The 19,224-nt window shown below is 37.9% G+C and overlaps 1 protein-coding gene across 1 annotated transcript in view; it reads right to left on the reverse strand.

Annotated features, from left to right (window-relative positions):
- Positions 1-19,224, reverse strand: part of MRPL1 (mitochondrial ribosomal protein L1) — a 92,190-nt gene that overhangs the window by 53,484 nt on the left and 19,482 nt on the right. Inside the window, exons 3-6 of the mRNA XM_032149333.2 lie at positions 15,444-15,702; positions 12,173-12,256; positions 10,222-10,293; positions 4,532-4,643 (exon numbers count right to left, since the gene is read on the reverse strand). Coding sequence (XP_032005224.1) covers positions 4,532-4,643; positions 10,222-10,293; positions 12,173-12,256; positions 15,444-15,702 — 527 coding nt within the window. The remainder of the gene's footprint in view (positions 1-4,531; positions 4,644-10,221; positions 10,294-12,172; positions 12,257-15,443; positions 15,703-19,224) is intronic.

The raw sequence follows: 19,224 nt of genomic DNA on the forward strand, positions 1-19,224 counted from the left end.
TTTTTTTTTTTTTTTGTATTTTCAGTAGAGACGGGGTTTTGCTATGTTGGCTAGGCTGGTCTTGAACTCATGAGCTCAAGTGATCCACCTGCTGCGGTCTCTGAAAGTGCTGGGATTACCTGGGCATGGTGGCGCACACCTGTAATCTCAGCTACTCGGGAGGCTGAGGCAGGAGAATTGTATGAACCAGGGAAAGGGAGGTTGCAGTGAGCCGAGATGCGCCATGCACTCCAGCCTGGGCGACAGAGCAAAACTCCATCTCAAAAAAAAAAAAAAAAAAAAATTGTATACTCCGTTTTTAAGTTACAGTTTAATTCTATATCTTCTACCAACTGAATGAGTGCTGTATTAAACGTTCATTCATTCTTTCAAATATTTGTAGAGTACGTACTATTTTCCAGGTACTATACTCTAGGTAATGGGAATGTAGCAATGGACAAAACAAAACCATCCTTGCTCTAATGAGAGGAACTGAACACACATCACACACACATGCAAAAAAAAAAAGTTGCTAAGAGTGATATGTCCTAAAATGAATACAAATGCATAATAACGATATTTAGTGATAAGAGGAAGTGGGAGTAATATTTTATATAGGACGGTCATGGAAGGTCTCTCTGTTTAGATGATGTTCGAATGAGAAAGTGAGCAAGGCAAGTAAGCAAACAGTACTACTACAGACCCATGCAACAGTAAATCCAAAGACCTGAGGAGGGAGAGCACTTAGTGTGTATGAGGAAGATCAAGGAGGCCACCAAGGCTGAAGTAAAGGAAGCAAAGGAAAGCATAACAGAATCAGCTATAATAGATACATAATTCATCTACAACAATTGTAACAGTACCTAATCATTAATGGAGTCTTTCATACATGGATAGTTTTTAAACTAATATGTGAAGGGGTAGAAATTTAGAAAAATTTCAAATTCATTACCTTGCAAAAATTCTCCGTTTTGGTATTTTCCCTTTTATAACCAAAACTTCTGATTGTTCCAATAATGCAAACAAAACCCTGAAGTACAAGGTACTATTCTATGAGTTAAAAATGCTACACATTACAAGAACTTTAATATCCATGAGTCTCATGTATGATACAATACCAACTTCCTTACAGAAAGCAGTGGCCTGCTCATATGTGGATATCTTTTGGACAAGTCTGCTGGGATATCGTTTGGACAAGACATCGAGTGGAGCACTAGTGTTCAATTCTAAGAGTTAGAAGTTAAGAGGAATACACATTAGTGTAATTCTGATTTTCTAATCATGTCCCTTTCTCTCTTACCTGACAATAACTTAGTATGGTATAAAAGAATTCATCTGTTCCCACATATGCCACAGTATCTATCGCAGGTTAATATGCATAATAAACATCTGATACCATTAAGTCAAGATTTTTTTTTGGCTGGGCACGGTGGTTCACGCCTGTAATCCCAGCACTTTAGGAGGCCAAGCACTTTAGGAGGCTGAAGCGGGCAGATTACCTGAGGTCAGGAGTTCGAGACGAGCCTGGCCAACATGTCTCTACTAAAAATACAAAAATTAGCAGGGTGTGGTGGCATGCCCCTGTAATTGCAGCTACTTGGGAGGCTGAGGCAGAATCACTTGAACCCAGGAGGCGGAGGTTGCAGTGAGCCGAGATTGCACCCCTGCACTCCAGCCTGGGTGGCAGAGGGAAACTGTCTCAAAAAAAAAAAAAAAAAAAGATATATTTTACACTAGTGTTTTTGGTTTATAAATGCTAATTTATAAATAGGATTAGAAATAAAAAAGTTTTAATTAACAAAACATATCTATATTAGAGATGAAAGAATTACAGAGGGTACTATATTGGGGAGGAAGCCAGACAATAAGCAAAATAAAACCAAATTTCTTAGAAGGAATTTTAAAAAACAGGTTTTAATTTTGTTTAATAAAACAAAAAAGAAATATTGAGAAAACAAGCCAAATGTGCATTTGAAAAATAAAGAACTTGCCTACAGTTATGTAAGCAATTAAAATAAAATGAAGAAAACTGCAGCATTAAACAAGCTGCAAAATGGACACACGCCCACTCCCATTAGTAAAACTGGAAATGGGAAACTAATGAGCTCAGCTGCAGGAGCTTGTTTTTTAATTTTCTCCATTTGCTCAAAATGTAATTTCTATTTTACACTAAAGACTTTTGTTGGATATAGGGGGAATCAAATGTTATTAAACAAGAATCTGAATGAGCTTTGAAAATGCATAATAGAAGCTTCACTTGTTCTAATGCACATCTGATATATTCCATTTAACATTTTTGACAAGTTGATTGTTTGTCTTCATGTTTAAAGAACACAAATGTTTTACCAGTGCTGTTAAACAGATCATGTTGGGGTGAAAAGAAGGTGTCAGAGAAGGGAAAAGGTCCATCTCTTCACTCAAGGTGCCTACGCAAATAGGAGGGGAAAAACATACTTAGGTACTTGACCATCACATGTGAAGTTGTAATTCATTATGAAAGGAGAAATAAAGTAAAGCTCACTAATAAACATTTTATTAGGAAAGTTATTATTTGGAATAAAGAAATAAGTTATTGGAAAACTAAAAAAGGTTCCAAATATTGAGATGACAATGAGAAAAAAAAAACCCTCAAGGCTAAAAAAAAAAAAAAAGCTAAAAGGGTTATACAGAGAATGGATAAAGTAGCAAAGGTGACAAAATTAATGTCTCTTAAAAATCAGTTCACCATGCAAAGCAAGGATCTAGATATCTAGAATACAAATATATTAGTATTCATTTTTGGTTTTGACTATATTTAGTACTGTGTGTTTTGCTCTGATTTGAGCTTGAATTTAATTAAGAACAAAAAAGTTATGAGAAATATTTTCATCAAATTCAACTGCAATTCTGGTTTAATTTTTTAAATATGTTCAGTTTTAGGTTTTACTTAAGAAAGAATATAAACTGGACTCCATAATAAACACTGCTGTAAGAGAAATCCCTAATAAAAAGTGCCAGACACCAGTTCAAAATCTAATAAATATATATGACTTAATGCATGCTATCAAAAATAATAAAACAAAATTCTAACACAACAAAAGAACTGGAAAGTCCATTTGAATTTAATTTACAGGTCATGATCTAGAATTCAGACAAGTTATTAGTGGCTAGGATATATAAAAATTTTAGCAGAATTTTTTTAGCTCAACTAGAGTTAAAATTTGAAGACCAATCTACTAACACAATTTTAAAATATTTGTTCTGTTTACACTACAAAATTTTATTTGAAATAATAATATACCAGACATCCAGCACTACCTAAAACAAACTGTGTCAGCAAGTGAACTTGTTTTTCCTCCCAAATGCACTCCCTGTTTCCATTAATGATGGCACTTATTAGGAGAGGTCTCTAGACTTAAAAAACCTCAGTATCATTTGACTCTTCCTTTTCTCCCCCTCAACCTCTCCATTCCTAATTAATTGCTAAGTCTTAATATCCTTGACATTTATACACTTCACTCCAGTCTCATTATGAAGACCTTAGCTTAAACATTACATTTATTAGTCTCTTGCCATTGCACCCAAACTGGTTTCCCTGTCTCTAGTTTCAATTATCTTAAAACCTCTTGCCAGATTAAAGCTCTAAAGAACAGATTATGTCACTCCCATCTCAAAAACTTCTGAGTCCTGCTGAATATAGAATGCAGATGTTCATGCTCATTAGCCCATCATTCAAAGTTCTTCTCAATACGGCATCAATCTACCTTTCCAACATCATTTCCCATTATTCTCTTCTATATCAATGTAGGTGTACCATTCCCCACAGTCAAAGAGAGCTAATTAATATTTCTTGTACCTGATCTATGATTTCTGACTTACTTTGGTGTCTATGATTAATACATTCCTTCTACTTAAAATAATATTCTCCTCAATCAATTCATCCAACTAATGTTACCTCCTTTATGTTTAAATGTTACCTCTTTTATGATGCCTTCCCTGATTCCTCACCTATGTGTAAACTCCACCTCCACTAAACACCCCTAGCACTTTTTAAATTTATTATATAATACCTCACACTTTATAACATAGTTCCTTATTTAGCGACGTTAACTTTCTTATTAGATTTCTTAAGGAGAAAATATCCATAAGGGGAAAATTTCTTAAGAGAAATTATCTCCAGAGCCATGAATATGGTCAACATTCATACATATGTTGAACACTTTTAAATAAATGGGCATATATATTATATTGATAAATAGGGATAAAACCCAATAAAACAGTATGATAATAATATACTGAGTAAATAATACATTCCACTAATTGGGAGCTAGACTTTGATCTACATTTTAAAAACTGGTATTATAAAGTAACTAGGTTTTCAAATCATATTAGATTACCAGTATTAATGCCAAAGCAGGGGAAAAAAATTAAACCCATAGGTTCTCATAACTCAAACTCAAATACCAGGACATACTATTTATTCTACACATATATGAACAACTTTGTTTCCTAACTAAGCAAAGTTCACAAGAAAGTTGTTGACAGGATATTGAAATAATAGGAATTCTCTTACTTCGAGAAAGCTTTGGAAATCTTTTATTCAGTTTCTTCTTTAATCGATTAAGTTCAGGCATTATTTCTGGAACAGCTACGTAAAAGTCTGCAACAACTTCATCATCCCAAATCTGAAAAATAAAAAAAAAAAAAAGGTGACCTCAGATGAGATGAAAAGCTTTATCATTCTGCAAAAGTACAATGTAGTCATTTCCTTTATAATTCAGAAAAGAGACATTAAGCACAATTCTTTTCTTCAAACACAAAGATCATACAAATACACCTGCCAATTATAAAAACCATTAGAAGTAAAACATTTTCCTTTAAAAACAGCCACATCCTTTAAAAAAAAAAAATTAATGGTTTCTTCCTTTGGGTTGTGTTTGGCAAAAGTGTTACAAGTTACAACACAGCAATGAATGTGTGCATGGCTCACAGAATCCCACAAAGTTAAATTCATATATTTATTAAAACTGAAGGAACCTACAAAAGCTGAAAATTTTGCAACAGATCACATGTGAAATTAATAACCACTAACTGCCAGACTCACTAGCAACCACTAGCTTCCTAAATTTAGAGCATCAGAGAATTGAATTTATAATTATTTTCACAAAGAACTGAAACTGAAATTTTCCTTACCACCGATAACTAAAAGAAAAGGGGGTGATCAAAGACAAGTTCACTTATAGTTTATTATCCATACTCTATATACATTCTCAGAACAACGGAATTAATATTCAATTTTTAGAAAACATTTTTATTAATTCAGGCAAGCACGTAAAATAACTATTATACTACTACAATATACTCCACTTAAACTCTACTTAATATACTCCACTTAAACTCCACACCTGTAATCCCAGCACTTTGGGAGGCCAAGGCAGGCAAATCAATTGAGCTCAGGAGTTTGAAATTAGCCTGGGCAACAAGGCAAAATCCTGTCTCTACAAAAAATACAAAAATTAGCTGGGCGTGGTGGCACACGTCTGTAATCCCAGGTAACCGGGAGGCTGAGGTGGGAGGATTGCTTGAAGCCAGGAAGGCAGAGGTTGCAGTAAGCCGAGATCGTGCCACTGCCCAAGCAAGAAATATTTTACCAATGATTCTTTTTGTATGAAATCTTACCACAATATGCCATTCAAAGCCTTGATTTAGGGGTACACGGTGAATTAAAAACTTGAATTCTGACAAAATTAAGCAATGACTATGGAATTTTATCCTTCTGTTACTATTCTTTGTACAAATTTTTAGTCCTTAAATAACATACTCTCCTCTCCTTAACAATAACTTATATTAAATGGGCACTTCTCATGTGCCAAGCATTCTGCTAAATATTTAATATAATTTAGAACATCCAGTCTTCGTAACAACCCTTGAGACAGGTACCAGTATTGACCACACATTCCAGATAAAAAAAACTGAGGGCTCAGGGAGGATGAGTCAGTCTGTATACACCTAAGAGGCAGAGCTAGAATTGAAAAACAGGCAGTGTGGCTCCAGAACCAGGGCTCTCATCACTGGAAATAGGAAAGCAGAGGCAATTTCTAAATGTCGAAGAACTGTATGTGAGATTTCTATTCTAAGACTTTCCAATCCTAATTCTATGACATGTTCCTTTAAATTAAAATTATGTTTGGAAGTTATGCTATAAGTAAGATTGTATCTTGGAATAATAAAAAACTGTGGATGGAAATCATGCTCTTAGAGACAAGTAAAAATATGAAGTTACTTTAAAATCACTCAGAACCAGGCATATCTAGCCGGGCGCGGTGGCTCACGCTTGTAATCCCAGCACTTTGGGAGGCTGAGGCGGGCGGATCACGAGGTCAGGAGATCGAGACCATGGTGAAACCCCATCTCTACTAAAAATACAAAAAAATTAGCCGGGCGTGGTGGTGGGCGCCTGTAGTCCCAGCTACTCAGAGAGGCTGAGGCAGGAGAATGGCGTGAACCCGGGAGGTGGAGATTGCAGTGAGCCGAGATTGCGCCACTGCACTCCAGCCTGGGCGACAGAGCGAGACTCCGTCTCAAAAAAAAAAAAAAAAAAAAAAGAACCAGGCATATCTGTGATGTTTCAAATTAAGTAAAATAAATTTAATAAATGAATGTGTTATCTAAGAAATTACGTGGCGCAGTGGCTCATGCCTGTAATCTCAGCACTTTGGGAGGCCAAGGAGGGTTCAATCACCTGAGGTCAGGAGTTCAAGACCAGCCTGGCCAACACAGTGAAACCCCGTCTCTACTAAAAATAAAAAAATTGAATATCCTATATTTCTTTCTCTTGCCTGATTGCCCTGGCCAGAACTTCCAACACTATGTTGAATAGGAGTGAGAGAGGGCATCCCTGTCTTGTGCCAGTTTTCAACACTATGTTGAATAGGAGTGAGAGAGGGCATCCCTGTCTTGTGCCAATTTTCAAAGGGAATGCTTCTAGTTTTTGCCCATTCAGTATGATATTGGCTGTGGGTTTGTCATAAATAGCTCTTATTGTTTTGAGATATGTCCCATCAATACCTAGTTTATTGAGAGTTTTTAGCATGAAGCGCTGTTGAATTTTGTCGAAGGTCTTTTCTGCATCTATTGAGATAATCATGTGGTTTTTGTCTTTGGTTCTGTTTATATGATGGATTACCTGTATTGATTTGAATTTGTTGAACCAGCCTTGCATCCCAGGGATGAAGCCAACTCGATCATGGTGGATGAGCTTTAGCTTTTTGATGTGCTGCTGGATTTGGTTTGCTAGTGTTTTACTGAGGATTTTTGCATCGATGTTCATCAGGGATATTGGTCTAAAATTCTCTTTTTTTGTTGTGTCTCTGCCAGGCTTTGGTATCAGAATGATGCTGGCCTCATGAAATGAGTTAGGGAGGATTCCCTCTTTTTCTATTGATTGGAATAGTTTCAGAAGGAATGGTACCAACTCCTCTTTGTACCTCTGGTAGAATCTGGCTGTGAATCCGTCTGGTCCTGGACTTTTTTTGGTTGATAGGCTATTAATTATTGCCTCAATTTCAGAGCCTGTTATTGGTCTATTCAGGGATTCAACTTCTTCCTGGTTTAGTCTTGGGAGGGTGTATATGTCCAGGAATTTATCCATTTCTTCTAGATTTTCTAGTTTATTTGCATAGAGGTGTTTATAGTATTCTCTGATGGTAGTTTGTATTTCTGTGGGATCGGTGGTGATATCCCCTTTATCATTTTTTATTGCATCTATTTGATTCTTCTCTTTTCTTTTGTATTAGTCTTGTTAGCGGTCTATCAATTTTGTTGATCTCTTCAAAAAACCAGCTCCTGGATTCATTGATTTTTTGAAGGGTTTTTTGTGTCTCTATTTCCTTCAGTTCTGTTCTGATCTTAGTTATTTCTTGCCTTCTGCTAGCTTTCGAGTTAGTTTGCTCTTGCTTCTCTAGTTCTTATAATTGTGATGTTAGGGTGTTAATTTTAGATCTTTCCTGCTTTCTCTTGTGGGCATTTAGTGTTATAAATTTCTCTCTACACACTGCTTTAAATGTGTCCCAGAGATTCTGGTATGTTGTGTCTTTGCTCTGATTGGTTTCAAAGAACATCTTTATTTCTGCCTTCATTTCGTTATGCACCCAGTAGTCATTCGGGAGCAGATTGTTCAGTTTCCATGTAGCTGAGCGGTTTTGAGTGAGTTTCTTAATCCTGAGTTCTAGTCTCATTGCACTGTGGTCTGAGAGACAGTTTGTTATAATTTCTGTTCTTTTACATTTGCTGAGGAGTGCTTTACTTCCAACTATGTGGTCAAGTTTGGAATAAGTGCGATATGGTGCTGAGAAGAATGTATATTCTGTTGATTTGGGGTGGAGAGTTCTGTAGATGTCTATTAGGTCTGCTTGGTGCAGAGCTGAGTTCAATTCCTGGATATCCTTAACTTTCTGTCTTGTTGATCTGTCTAATGTTGACAGTGGGGTGTTAAAGTCTCCCATTATTATTGTGTGGGTGTCTAAGTCTCTTTCTAGGTCTCTAAGGACTTGCTTTATGAATCTGGGTGCCCCTGTATTGGGTGCATATATATTTAGGATAGTTAGCTCTTCTTGTTGAATTGATAGGGTGGGGAACATCACACACCGGGGCCTGTCTTGGAGTGGGGGAGGGGGGAGGGATAGCATTAGGAGATATACCTAATGTAAATGATGAGTTAATGGGTCCAGCACACCAACATGGCACAGGTATACATATGTAACAAACCTGCATGTTGTGCACATGTACCCTAGAACTTAAAGTATAATAAAAAAAATTCCATAACTTTATAATAAAGGAGTTTATCTAGAGGAGGAACTTTTAGAGAGAACACTAAGAAAAATCTTTTGTATTTTCAGAAATAACTCCGTGCCTCTTCTTCCTACCTCTGAAAAAGGAAAAAAAAAGTTCTCGTTTTCAAAGAGGCTCTCCAAGCTCTGTTATTTTCTTATTTATTTGTTTATTCATTTTATTTATTGATTTTTTTGGAGACAGAGTCTCACTCTGTTGCCTAGGCTGGAGTGTAGGCGCAATCTCGGCTCACTGCAAACTCCACCTCCCGGGTTCAAGAGATTCTCGTGCCTCAGCCTCCCAAGCAGCTGGGATTATAGGCATGTGCCACCACGCCTGGCTAATTTTTATATTTTTAGTAGAGGTGGGGATTCACCGTGTTGGCCAGGCTGGTCCCAAACTCCTGGCCTCAAGTGATCTGCCCACCTCAGTCTCCCAAAGTGCTGAGATTACAGGCATGAGCCACTGTGTCCAGCGAAGCTCTGTTACCTTCTAAAGGCAGGCTATATAATCATTTGTTGCTACCATACTGGGCCTATGCCACTCTGAAAGGATTAGGAGCTAAAAGTTAAGAAGAACCAAAAGCACCAACATTATAGAAGGCAGATACCATACTTTATGATCTACTAAGTGAATTACACCTTCACTCCAAGAAAAAAAAACAAATATTTGATCTTCAAAACATGAATAGAGGTGTCCATGGGTATCAATGAAATCCATGCGACCTTGTGGATTTCATTTTAAACCTTACATTCAAAACCAGAGTCACACTGTCCTTTCCTATCTATCCACAAAACTCTCACAGACAAAAAAGAAGCAAAAAATAGTAATAATAATAATAATCACAATAATACATAAGTCAAGTATAATCAATATCAGACTGTCTGAGGTTGGGTGTGGTGGCTCACACCTGTAATCCCAGTACTTTGGGAGGCCAAGGCAGGAGGCAGGAGGATTGCTTGATGCTAAGAGTTCAAGACCAGCCTGGGCAACAAGCGAGAACCCTATCGCTACAAAAAAATTAGCCGAGTGCAGTGGCATGCACCTTTAGTCCCAGCTACTCAGAAGGCTGCGGCAGGAGGATTGCTTGAGCTCAGGAGTTCAAGGCTGCAGTGAGCCATAATTGCACCACCATATTCTAGTCTGGACAACAGAGAGAGACCTTGTCTCAAACACACACGAACACACACACACACACACACACACACCCCCCAAATAAACTCACACACACACAAAATCAGACTGTCTGGATAGTTTTCTCCTAGCTTGATTTTGAAACTGAAGAAAGTCGGAAATTTTTCTCCTGCTCTTATAAAGACCTATTAACTATTTATCATAAGATATGAGACTAGTGTTCCACATATAATAAATCAATGAATGGTAAAGATAACAGAATCATCTCTATACCTAATGAACATGAAAACAACACTGTACCTTCTGTATCAGACTAGTGCCTCCTGCAAATGCAGCTCCATTTTCTTCTGCTATTTTGACCTCTGATGCATTCTACCAAAACACAATAATTTGAACATCAATGATTAATTTTAAATATATTCAGTCTGCTTTGAAGTATGTTGTCAGAAATAATATCACAGTTCAAAGTACAAATTGTAGCTTTTATTTTTAATTGAAAATGCGGCTGGATGCAGTGGCTCACACTGGTAATCCCAGAAGTTTGGGAGGCTGAGGCGGATAGTTCCCCTGAGGTCAGGAGTTCAAGACTAGCCTGGCCAACATGGCAAAACTCTGTCTCTACTAAAAATACAAAAATTGGCCGGACGTGGTGGCACACACCTGTAGTCCCAGCTACTCAGGAGGCTGAGGCAGGAGAATCCTTGAACCCAGGAGGGGGAGGATGCAGTAAGCTGAGATCACACCACCGCACTCCAGCCTGGGTGGCAGAGTGAGACTCCATCTCAAAAAAAAAAAAAAAAAGAAAATGCAAACCAGGTGCAGTGAGTCACACCTGTAATCCCAACACTTTGGCAGGCTGAGTCAAGAGGATCACTTGAAGCCAGGAGTTCTAGACCAGCCTGGGCAACAAAGTGAGACCCCCATCTCTACAAAAAAATCTTAAAAATTAGTCTGCCAGGCTGGGCATGGTGGCTCACGCCTGTAATCTCAGCACTTTGAGAGGCCAAGGCAGGCAGTCACCTAAGGTCAGGAGCTCGAGACCAGCCTGACCAACATGGAGAAACCCCGTCTCTACTAAAAATACAAAATTAGCCAGGTGTGGCGGTGCATGCCTGTAATTGCAGCTACTCGGGAGACTGAGGCAAGAGAATTGCTTGAACCCAGGAGGCAGAAGTTGCGGTAAGCCAAGATCGCGCCATTGCACTCCAGCCTGGGCAACAAGAACAAGACTCCATCTCAAAAAAAAAAAAAAAAAAATTAGCCTGCCATATAGTGGCTAGCACCCGTAGTTCCAGCTACTCGGTAGGCTGAGGCAGGAGAATCACCTGAGCCCAGGAGTCCGAGGCTATAGTGAGTATGACTGCACCACTGTACTCCAACCTGGACAACAGACCAAGACTCTGTCTCAAAAAAGAACTGCATGCATCAATTTTCAATTAAATGCATCAGGGATATTACATTTAGAACAATTATAGTTTGTGGATGATTAAAAAAGAAATTCATAAACACATTATAAACAAACATTTATTTAGGACAGTTTTATAAAGACTAGATACTTTTGAAAGTTGTGGTTTCTAAGGCACCACAGTACTAAATGGTTCCATTGCTTTAAAATAATCTTGTTGTCTGGGGAGAGAAGTTTGAACAGAAAGCAGCAGTTAGTAGGATAAATTGATAAATTCCACTCTTCAGTTTTTTGTGAGAAACATAATGTAACATTCTAGTAATGATGAAACTAATGTTCTAATTTAGCTCTTTCTCAAGCTAATAATATAACCTCAAATAAATCATCCAACTGTTTTGAGCTCCAAATGGGGAAAATAAGACTAGATGAATGCTAGGATTTTCTCTAACCCCATCAGGGTGCTAATGATTGGTTAACAATTAATGATTAATTAGTGATCTCTAAAAAAAATTAAATGATGAGGCCGGACGCGGTGGCTCACACCTGTAACCCCAGCACTTTGGGAGGCCGAGGAGGGTGGATCACAAGGGCAAGAGATCAAGACCACCCTGGCCAACATGGTGAAACCCCGTCTCTACTAAAAATACAAAAATTAGCTGGGCGTGGTGGTGTGCACCTGTAGTCCCAGCTACTCAGGAGGCTGAGGCAGGAGAATCGCTTGAACCTGGGAGGCGGAGGTTGCAGTGAGCCAAGGTTGCGCCACTGCACTCCAGCCTGGTGACAGAGTGAGACTCCGTCTCAAAAAAAAAAATTAAATGACATAAATAGTTGATGGAAGTTACTCACCTCTGTAAATACAGCAACTTTATTGATTTCAGAAGCAAATGGGTATGGCAAACTAAGAACACTGGTAAATGGCTCCACGTTTTTCTAAACACACAACAAGGAAAAATAATTACGTAAAGTTAATCTTTTCTATCTCACACACTCTACATAAAACAAGAATGGACATGTTTTGTTTTCAGTGTTCTGATTCTACTCTGTTATTCCATTAATTCAGAACTATTCACTGATTACTATTCATGAGTTACTATTCATCGATTACAATTTAAAGCACAACAGATTATATTTTTTTTTCAAGAAACTTTTTCAAGATTTTTTTTGAGAATAAAAAACTAAAATCTCTTTTTCCAGCTTCATAATCCCATGCCACTTGGCTTCTATCTCTACATCATTCATCACAGTCTCTCAAATATTATGAAATGTGTTTGCATATCAACATCTTCCCCAGCACTAGTACAGTGCTTTCCATCTGATGTATAATAAATGTTTGCTACCTTCAATTAAATTTGTTTTAAAACCATGTAATCTTCTGACACCATCAGGGAGACATGAATACAGCTGTACATGCTGAACAATAGACAATATCCAGCTGATCTGCCCAGTAGGTCACCCTCAATTGCCATCATTGGCTCTGAACTATCAGGAATTGCAAACCCTAAACCCAAGACAAAATGTCGAGCCTAAAGGGATCTTCTGAGTGACTCTATTTTGGAAACAACCTAGACCATCACCACTTTCAGATTTATTTAGAAAGTCAATTGGAAAATCCTAAATAAACAATGGCATGCATTTGAGGCACGCTAATACAGGTGGAGATTTTACAAGACCACTAAACTAATCTGTCCAGTCATTTTGACCTGGAACTATTGAGGCCTGAGGCCTAGATCTCTCAGGGAGACTTTTACAGAGAAACAAGTTCTAGGCCCTCCAAAGTTTTGTTGCAGCCTTAAGATTTGGAAGAAAAGGTGGTTGTTTCCCTAATAAAACTGATTGAAAGATCAATATTTTTAGAAAAACCTTATTTTGAGTAGAAACATCCTCCTCAGGATTTCTTTACAGACAAGGAGGGACAAATTCTTTTTTTTTTTTTTTGAGACAGGGTCTTGCTCTGTCGCCCAGGCTGCAGTGCAGTGGTGCGATCTCGGCTCACTGCAAGCTCTGCCTCCCGAGTTCACGCCATTCTCCTGCCTCAGCCTCCCAAGTAGCTGGGACTACAGGTGCCCGCCACCACGCCCAGCTAAATTTCTTTTTGTATTTTTAGTAGAGACGGGGTTTCACTGTGTTAGGCAAGATGATCTCGATCTCCTGACCTCATGATCCACCCGCCTCTGCCTTCCAAAGTGCTGGGATTACAGGCGTGAGCCACTCCGCCCGGCCTGGAGGGACAAATTCTTAAGTATACTTTATATCAGCCATACAGCTTAGTTTTATGGACTGGCATTCCTTTGCCATTAACATGTCACAACTGGTTTCAGCAAATTTCTCAATGGTAAGCAGTCACGATAATAGCATCCCCTGCGGAATACTGGCTTGTTGTATAAGCACTCTATGAAGAACAAAAAAAAAAAAAAAAAAAAGCCTTAGGAAGGCAATATATCTTACCAATGTCACTAGTTTACAAGCAGCTTCCATGTATGAAATGAAGCCTGTGGTGTTACAAAACATCATTATGAACTACACTAATGGTTGACTGAGAAAGTGATCATCTTGAACAGTACAAAATTTTCAAAACGAAAGAACAGTAACACTCTGATACAAAATAAAAAAATTGTAACATGGCTATTATAAACTGTTTCTAATAAATGAGAACGAAGAAATGAGACAGACCTGGCTTCAAATCTTACCTCTGCCCCCATTCTATGACCTTCAGCAAGTTATTTCACTTTCTATGCCTCAGCTTCCTCTTCTGAGATTATTATAGAATTAAATGAGAAAACGCATGCAAAGCATTTAGCATTGTATCTGGTATACAGAAAGTTTTTCAGTAAATGTTGACTATTATTATTAAGCACATACTAAGTCCTTTACAGGCATTATCTCGTTTAATCCTCGACAACCCTTTATTCCCTTTTAGAAAGAGATGAAAAAACTGAGATTTGAAGAGGTTAAGCATTAAACCCAAAGTCATGAAGTAAAGAAGCCCAAACTCAAAAAGCAATGAAGCAGGTTTCCGGTCTGTACTGTAGGCGGACTCCAGAGCCTGGTGTCTTAAGCACTGCGTTGTACTGCCTCCTCCTAGGTGCTCTAGTATTGCTGTTGTTGAGCTTGTTAAATTATATTAAAAAACTTACACGTTCTAGTTTGTTTAAAAAAGAGACATCTTTAGAATAAAAATTAAAATCATTTCTAAAAAAATTAGAACTCTTAAGCAAGAAGCTTGTAAAATTTAGGGATTTAGGGCTATATAATAGACCTTAATACTAAGCTAGTGTCTTTCCTGCTTCTAATTTAGAGTTTTATAATCAATAGTATTCTGTTGAATTCCAATATATAAACAAATAAAGCACAGAAGGTTTGGTTGAAGCAAGAGTGAGGAGCTTGGAATCCCACCTGTGAAACCTTAGTCTCAAACCAGGACCCCAAGGAACACATCTGAAGGACATTGAGCTAATCCAGAGCCCTCATTTACAGAGAAGAAACATGCCACCGAGGCAGTTTAAGTCACTTTTCAAAGTTACAGTGATACCTCAATTAATTTTAACACTACTTTTGTTGAAATTTATACTAGTAACTCTCTTAGGGGAAATAGGAAATCTATGTTAACTCTCTAGAGTGTTTTCAACAAATTTTATATTTCGAAAATTTTTAAATGAACAAACATATTTTTCATGCTAAAGTACAGAAAGAGCACGAAGTTTTCTAAAAGTTATGAGAGGCAATAATTTTTATAATTAAGAGGCCAGGCACAGTGGCTCAGGCATGTAATCCTAGCACTTTGGGAGGCCAAGGAGCGCAGAGTGCTTGAGCCCAGGAGTTCAAAACCACCCTGGGCAAAATGGGGAAACCTCATCTGTACTAAAAGTACAAAAATTAGCTGGGCGTGGTAGAACACACCTGTAGTCCCAGCTACTCAGGAAGCTGAGGTGGCAGGATCACCTGAGCCCGGGAGGTGGAGTCTGCAGTGAGCTGAGATCATACCACCGCACTCCAGCCTGGGCAACACAGCAAGAAGATCCTGTCTCAAAAATAATAATAACAATAAAATAAAATAAAGAAACACCAATTCATACAGCCACTGTTCACAGGTAAACTTATTTTAATGGACTCTACATACCTTCTTTCCCAGTGCCATATCCAATGTCAAATCAAGATAAACACTTTGCTTTGGACTAGTAAAGTCGAGAATTTGAAATTTCTTAAGTAAGTGAACAGCTTTCTCCACCTCATATATCTGTCTCGGGTATAAGCGTTTTAAATAGACATCATCCTCAGGTTCGCCTTCCATATAGGGATATGCTTTTATTTTTTCTATTTCATCTTTTTTCTCATCTGGTGTTTTTTCTTTAGCACCTTTTTTTGTTTTCTTTGCAGACCTTAAAAGAAAATAAAGTTGAGTTATATCAATATATATTCTAAGAGATTTTTTTTAAAAAAGCCAATGTACATAAGAGAAAAAAACAGGATGAATTATATTTTAATTCAAAAGCATAGACTGCTTTACAGTTTTTCTAATTCAACAAACATGAAATGAACTTTTCTAATGTCTGAAGTCATGAATAAGTTGAATTACAGCACTGATGCTGCTCTCCAGAAACTCAGAGAAGAGTAGAGCAGAGAGACATACTAACAGGTCATTTCAATATAATGTAGTAATATAAGAGCATCATTACAGCCTGACAGAAAAGACACTCAATCCAGCCTAGGAGGCTAGGGAAAAGTTATAGCGGAAATGACCTCAAAGTTAGTTCTTAATGGATAAGGAAGTGTTAGCACCCCAAAGAAGTGAAAACATATGACACAAAATCTAGTACACAAATGTTCTTAGCAGCATTATTCATAACAGCCAAAAAGTAGAAACAACCCAAATGTCTATCAACTGATGAGTGGATACGTAAAATGTGGTATGTCCATATAATGGAATATTAATCAACAATTAATAAAAGAATGAAATATTGATCAATGCTACAACATGCATGAACCCTAAAAACATTAAGCTAAGTAAAAGAAGCCAGTCACAAAAGCCCACATGTTATTCCATTTATACCAAATATCAAGAATGAGCAAACCTAAGAGACTGAAAAGTAGATCTGGTGGTTGTCTAGTGCTAGAAGAGGAGGTTAGGGGAACAAGAAGTGGATGCTCATGGGCATGGGGTTTTCTGGGAGAGCAACGAAAATGCTCTAAAACTGATTACAGTGATGGCTGCACAACTGTGAGTATACTAACAACCAATGAACTGTACACTTCAAATGGGTGAATTGTATGATATGTAATTATATGATACCTTAATAAAGCCATTATTTAAAAAATAATAGTTAGCCAGGTAAAGAAACAACGTAATAAAAACTACTGAGGCATAAAATAAAATCGTATAAGAAGGAAGCTATTATAAGTTCTACATGACTAGAGCAGAGTTGGCAAACTTTTTCTGTAAAGGACCAGAGAGTAAATGTTTTAGCTTTGTGAGCCATATGTTCTCTGCTGCAATGACTCAACGCTGCCACTGTAGTGCAAATATAGTCGGTAAACAAGATTGGCTCGCTCGCCAAAGTTTGCTGACTTCTGAACTAAAACGGTAAAAAAGAAGGCAGGCAAGAGTGGAAGATGAGGTTAGAAAAGAAAGAGCACAGGGGGTATCCTCTAGAGGCAATAAGAAGTCAGTAAATAGGAGTGACATCTGTATTTTAGGCAAGGTATTCTGGCTGCAATATAAGAGATAGACCTGAAGGAAGTAGGATTGAAAATAATTAAAAGTCTGTTCCCTCCCTTTCTTCTCAGACATATGAGAACCTGAACCAGAGTAGCAACAGTAATAACACTGGAAAAGATGGCAGATTAGAGAATACTTGCCAAGCTAAATACTGGGCCAAGCACAAGGGCTCATGCCTGCAATTCCAGCACTTTGGGAGGCCAAGGCAGGACTGTTTGAGGCCAGGAGTTCAAGACCAGCCTGGGCAATATAGCAAGACCCTGCCTCTACCAAACCAAAAAAATTAACTGGGCATGGTGGTACACACCTGTGGTCCCAGCTATTTAGGAGGCCGATTTGGAAGGATCACTTGAGCTCAGGAGTCTGAGGCTGCAGTGAGCTGTTTATGTCAGTGCACTCCAGGTAGGTGACAGAGTGAGACCCTGTCTCAAAAAAAAAAAAAAAAAAAAAAGTAAATATTGAAGATGGGAAAAGGAGAAAACAAAGACTCCAAAATACTTCCTAGGTATCTGGCTTGGGTGACTAGGCATAGAATAGAATCATTAACTAAGATCAGAAATAAAGAAAGCAAAACAGGTTTCTGGTGAGGGAGGCAGTCACAGAGATTAGTTCAAGTTTGGGGGATACAAAGTTTGAGTACGGGTCAATTGTATCATTGGTCCCAATTCTTTACCTCCTTTCCATTCAAGCCCTTCGCTAAATGACTTTGCTCTTCCTCTCACTAAAGAGGAGGAGTATATTTCTCAGCCCTTTTATTTGTCCATGTGACTACTTTTGGCTGACAGAATAAAGCAAAGGTGACAGTCTCCCTGCTCTATGCTTAGGCCAAAAGAAGTTTCACATGTTTCTACTTTCATGTTTGCATTTCTGCCATTTTCATTAGAAGAACATGCCTAGGCTAGCTCAAAGGTAGGAGGATGAGAAACATGTGGAACAGAGCTGCCTCCACAGAGCCCCAGGCTACATTAGACAATTCTCAGCTGACCTGCAAACTTACAGATGCACTGTAAGTCCAGCCAAGGTCATCAGAGATATCCATCAAACCCAGCCTATGTCAGCTGACCCATAGATATGTGGGCAATGATAAATAACTGTAGAGTGGTTTGTTACATAGCAAAAGCTAACAAGGTGCTTACAAAATATCTAAGAAAATATATTTAACAGGTAATGGCAGATAAGAATTTGAAGATAAAAAGAACTAGAGGTGATGTAATTTTCTCAGCATTAATTCAAATCATGCCTATACTCTTCTAACCATAAAAGTTTTAAATTAGTGTAATAGTATTCTAGAAAGATGTTCAGGTTCTGTGGTAGTCAGAATAATGCCTCAAAGAGACCCATATCCTAATTCCCAAATCTTGTGAATATATTACCTTACATGGCAAAAAAAAAAAAAACCACCTTGCAGACGAGATAAGGTTAAAGATCTTGAGATGGAGAGTTATCCTAGATTATCTATGTGGGCCCAATCTAATCACATGCGTCCTTAAAAGTGAGAGTCTTTTCCCTTTCCCAACTGCAACACACAGATATGGGAAAATGACACTGGAGAAATTCAAGCAACCAACCATTGCTTTGAAGATGAAGGATGAGGGCCATGAACTAAAGAATGTGGGTGGCCTCTTGAAGCTGGGGATTGCAAGGAAATGGATTATCCCATAGAGCCTCCAGAAAAAAAACTGCCAACACCTTGATTTTAGCCCAGTGAGATCCATGTCAGACTACTCACCTACTGAACTGTGAAATGAAAAACTTGTGTAGTTTTAAGCCTCAAAGTTTGTGGTAATTTATTATGGCAGAGATGGCAATTTGTTATGGAAGAAAATGAATATGAAGTCCTATAAAATTGATGTGAAAGAAATGGATGACAATAAAACAATTTTTTTAAAAACACCTCAAAAACAAATTCAACGTATAATTCCATTCTCACTTTTAGTACTCAGTAAATCCTTACTACCACCTCTAATAATAATACCCTCCCAGCTAATGAGCAATTTAACAGAATATTAGATAATGACAATGCTCATTTTTAATGGCACACAGGTGTCCTTCTGGACTGATGACAAGTCTAAGCAAGTGTCCAAGTGGATGGATACAACATATCTCAACAGCTACCATGGAAGTACTCCACAAAATCCTGAAACCTTCCAAACTGGAGCAACCATATTTTTACTTTATATTTAGC

This window comes from Hylobates moloch, unplaced genomic scaffold (genome assembly GCF_009828535.3).
Source record: "Hylobates moloch isolate HMO894 unplaced genomic scaffold, HMol_V3 SCAFFOLD_2, whole genome shotgun sequence".
Taxonomy (NCBI): Eukaryota; Metazoa; Chordata; class Mammalia; order Primates; family Hylobatidae; genus Hylobates; species Hylobates moloch.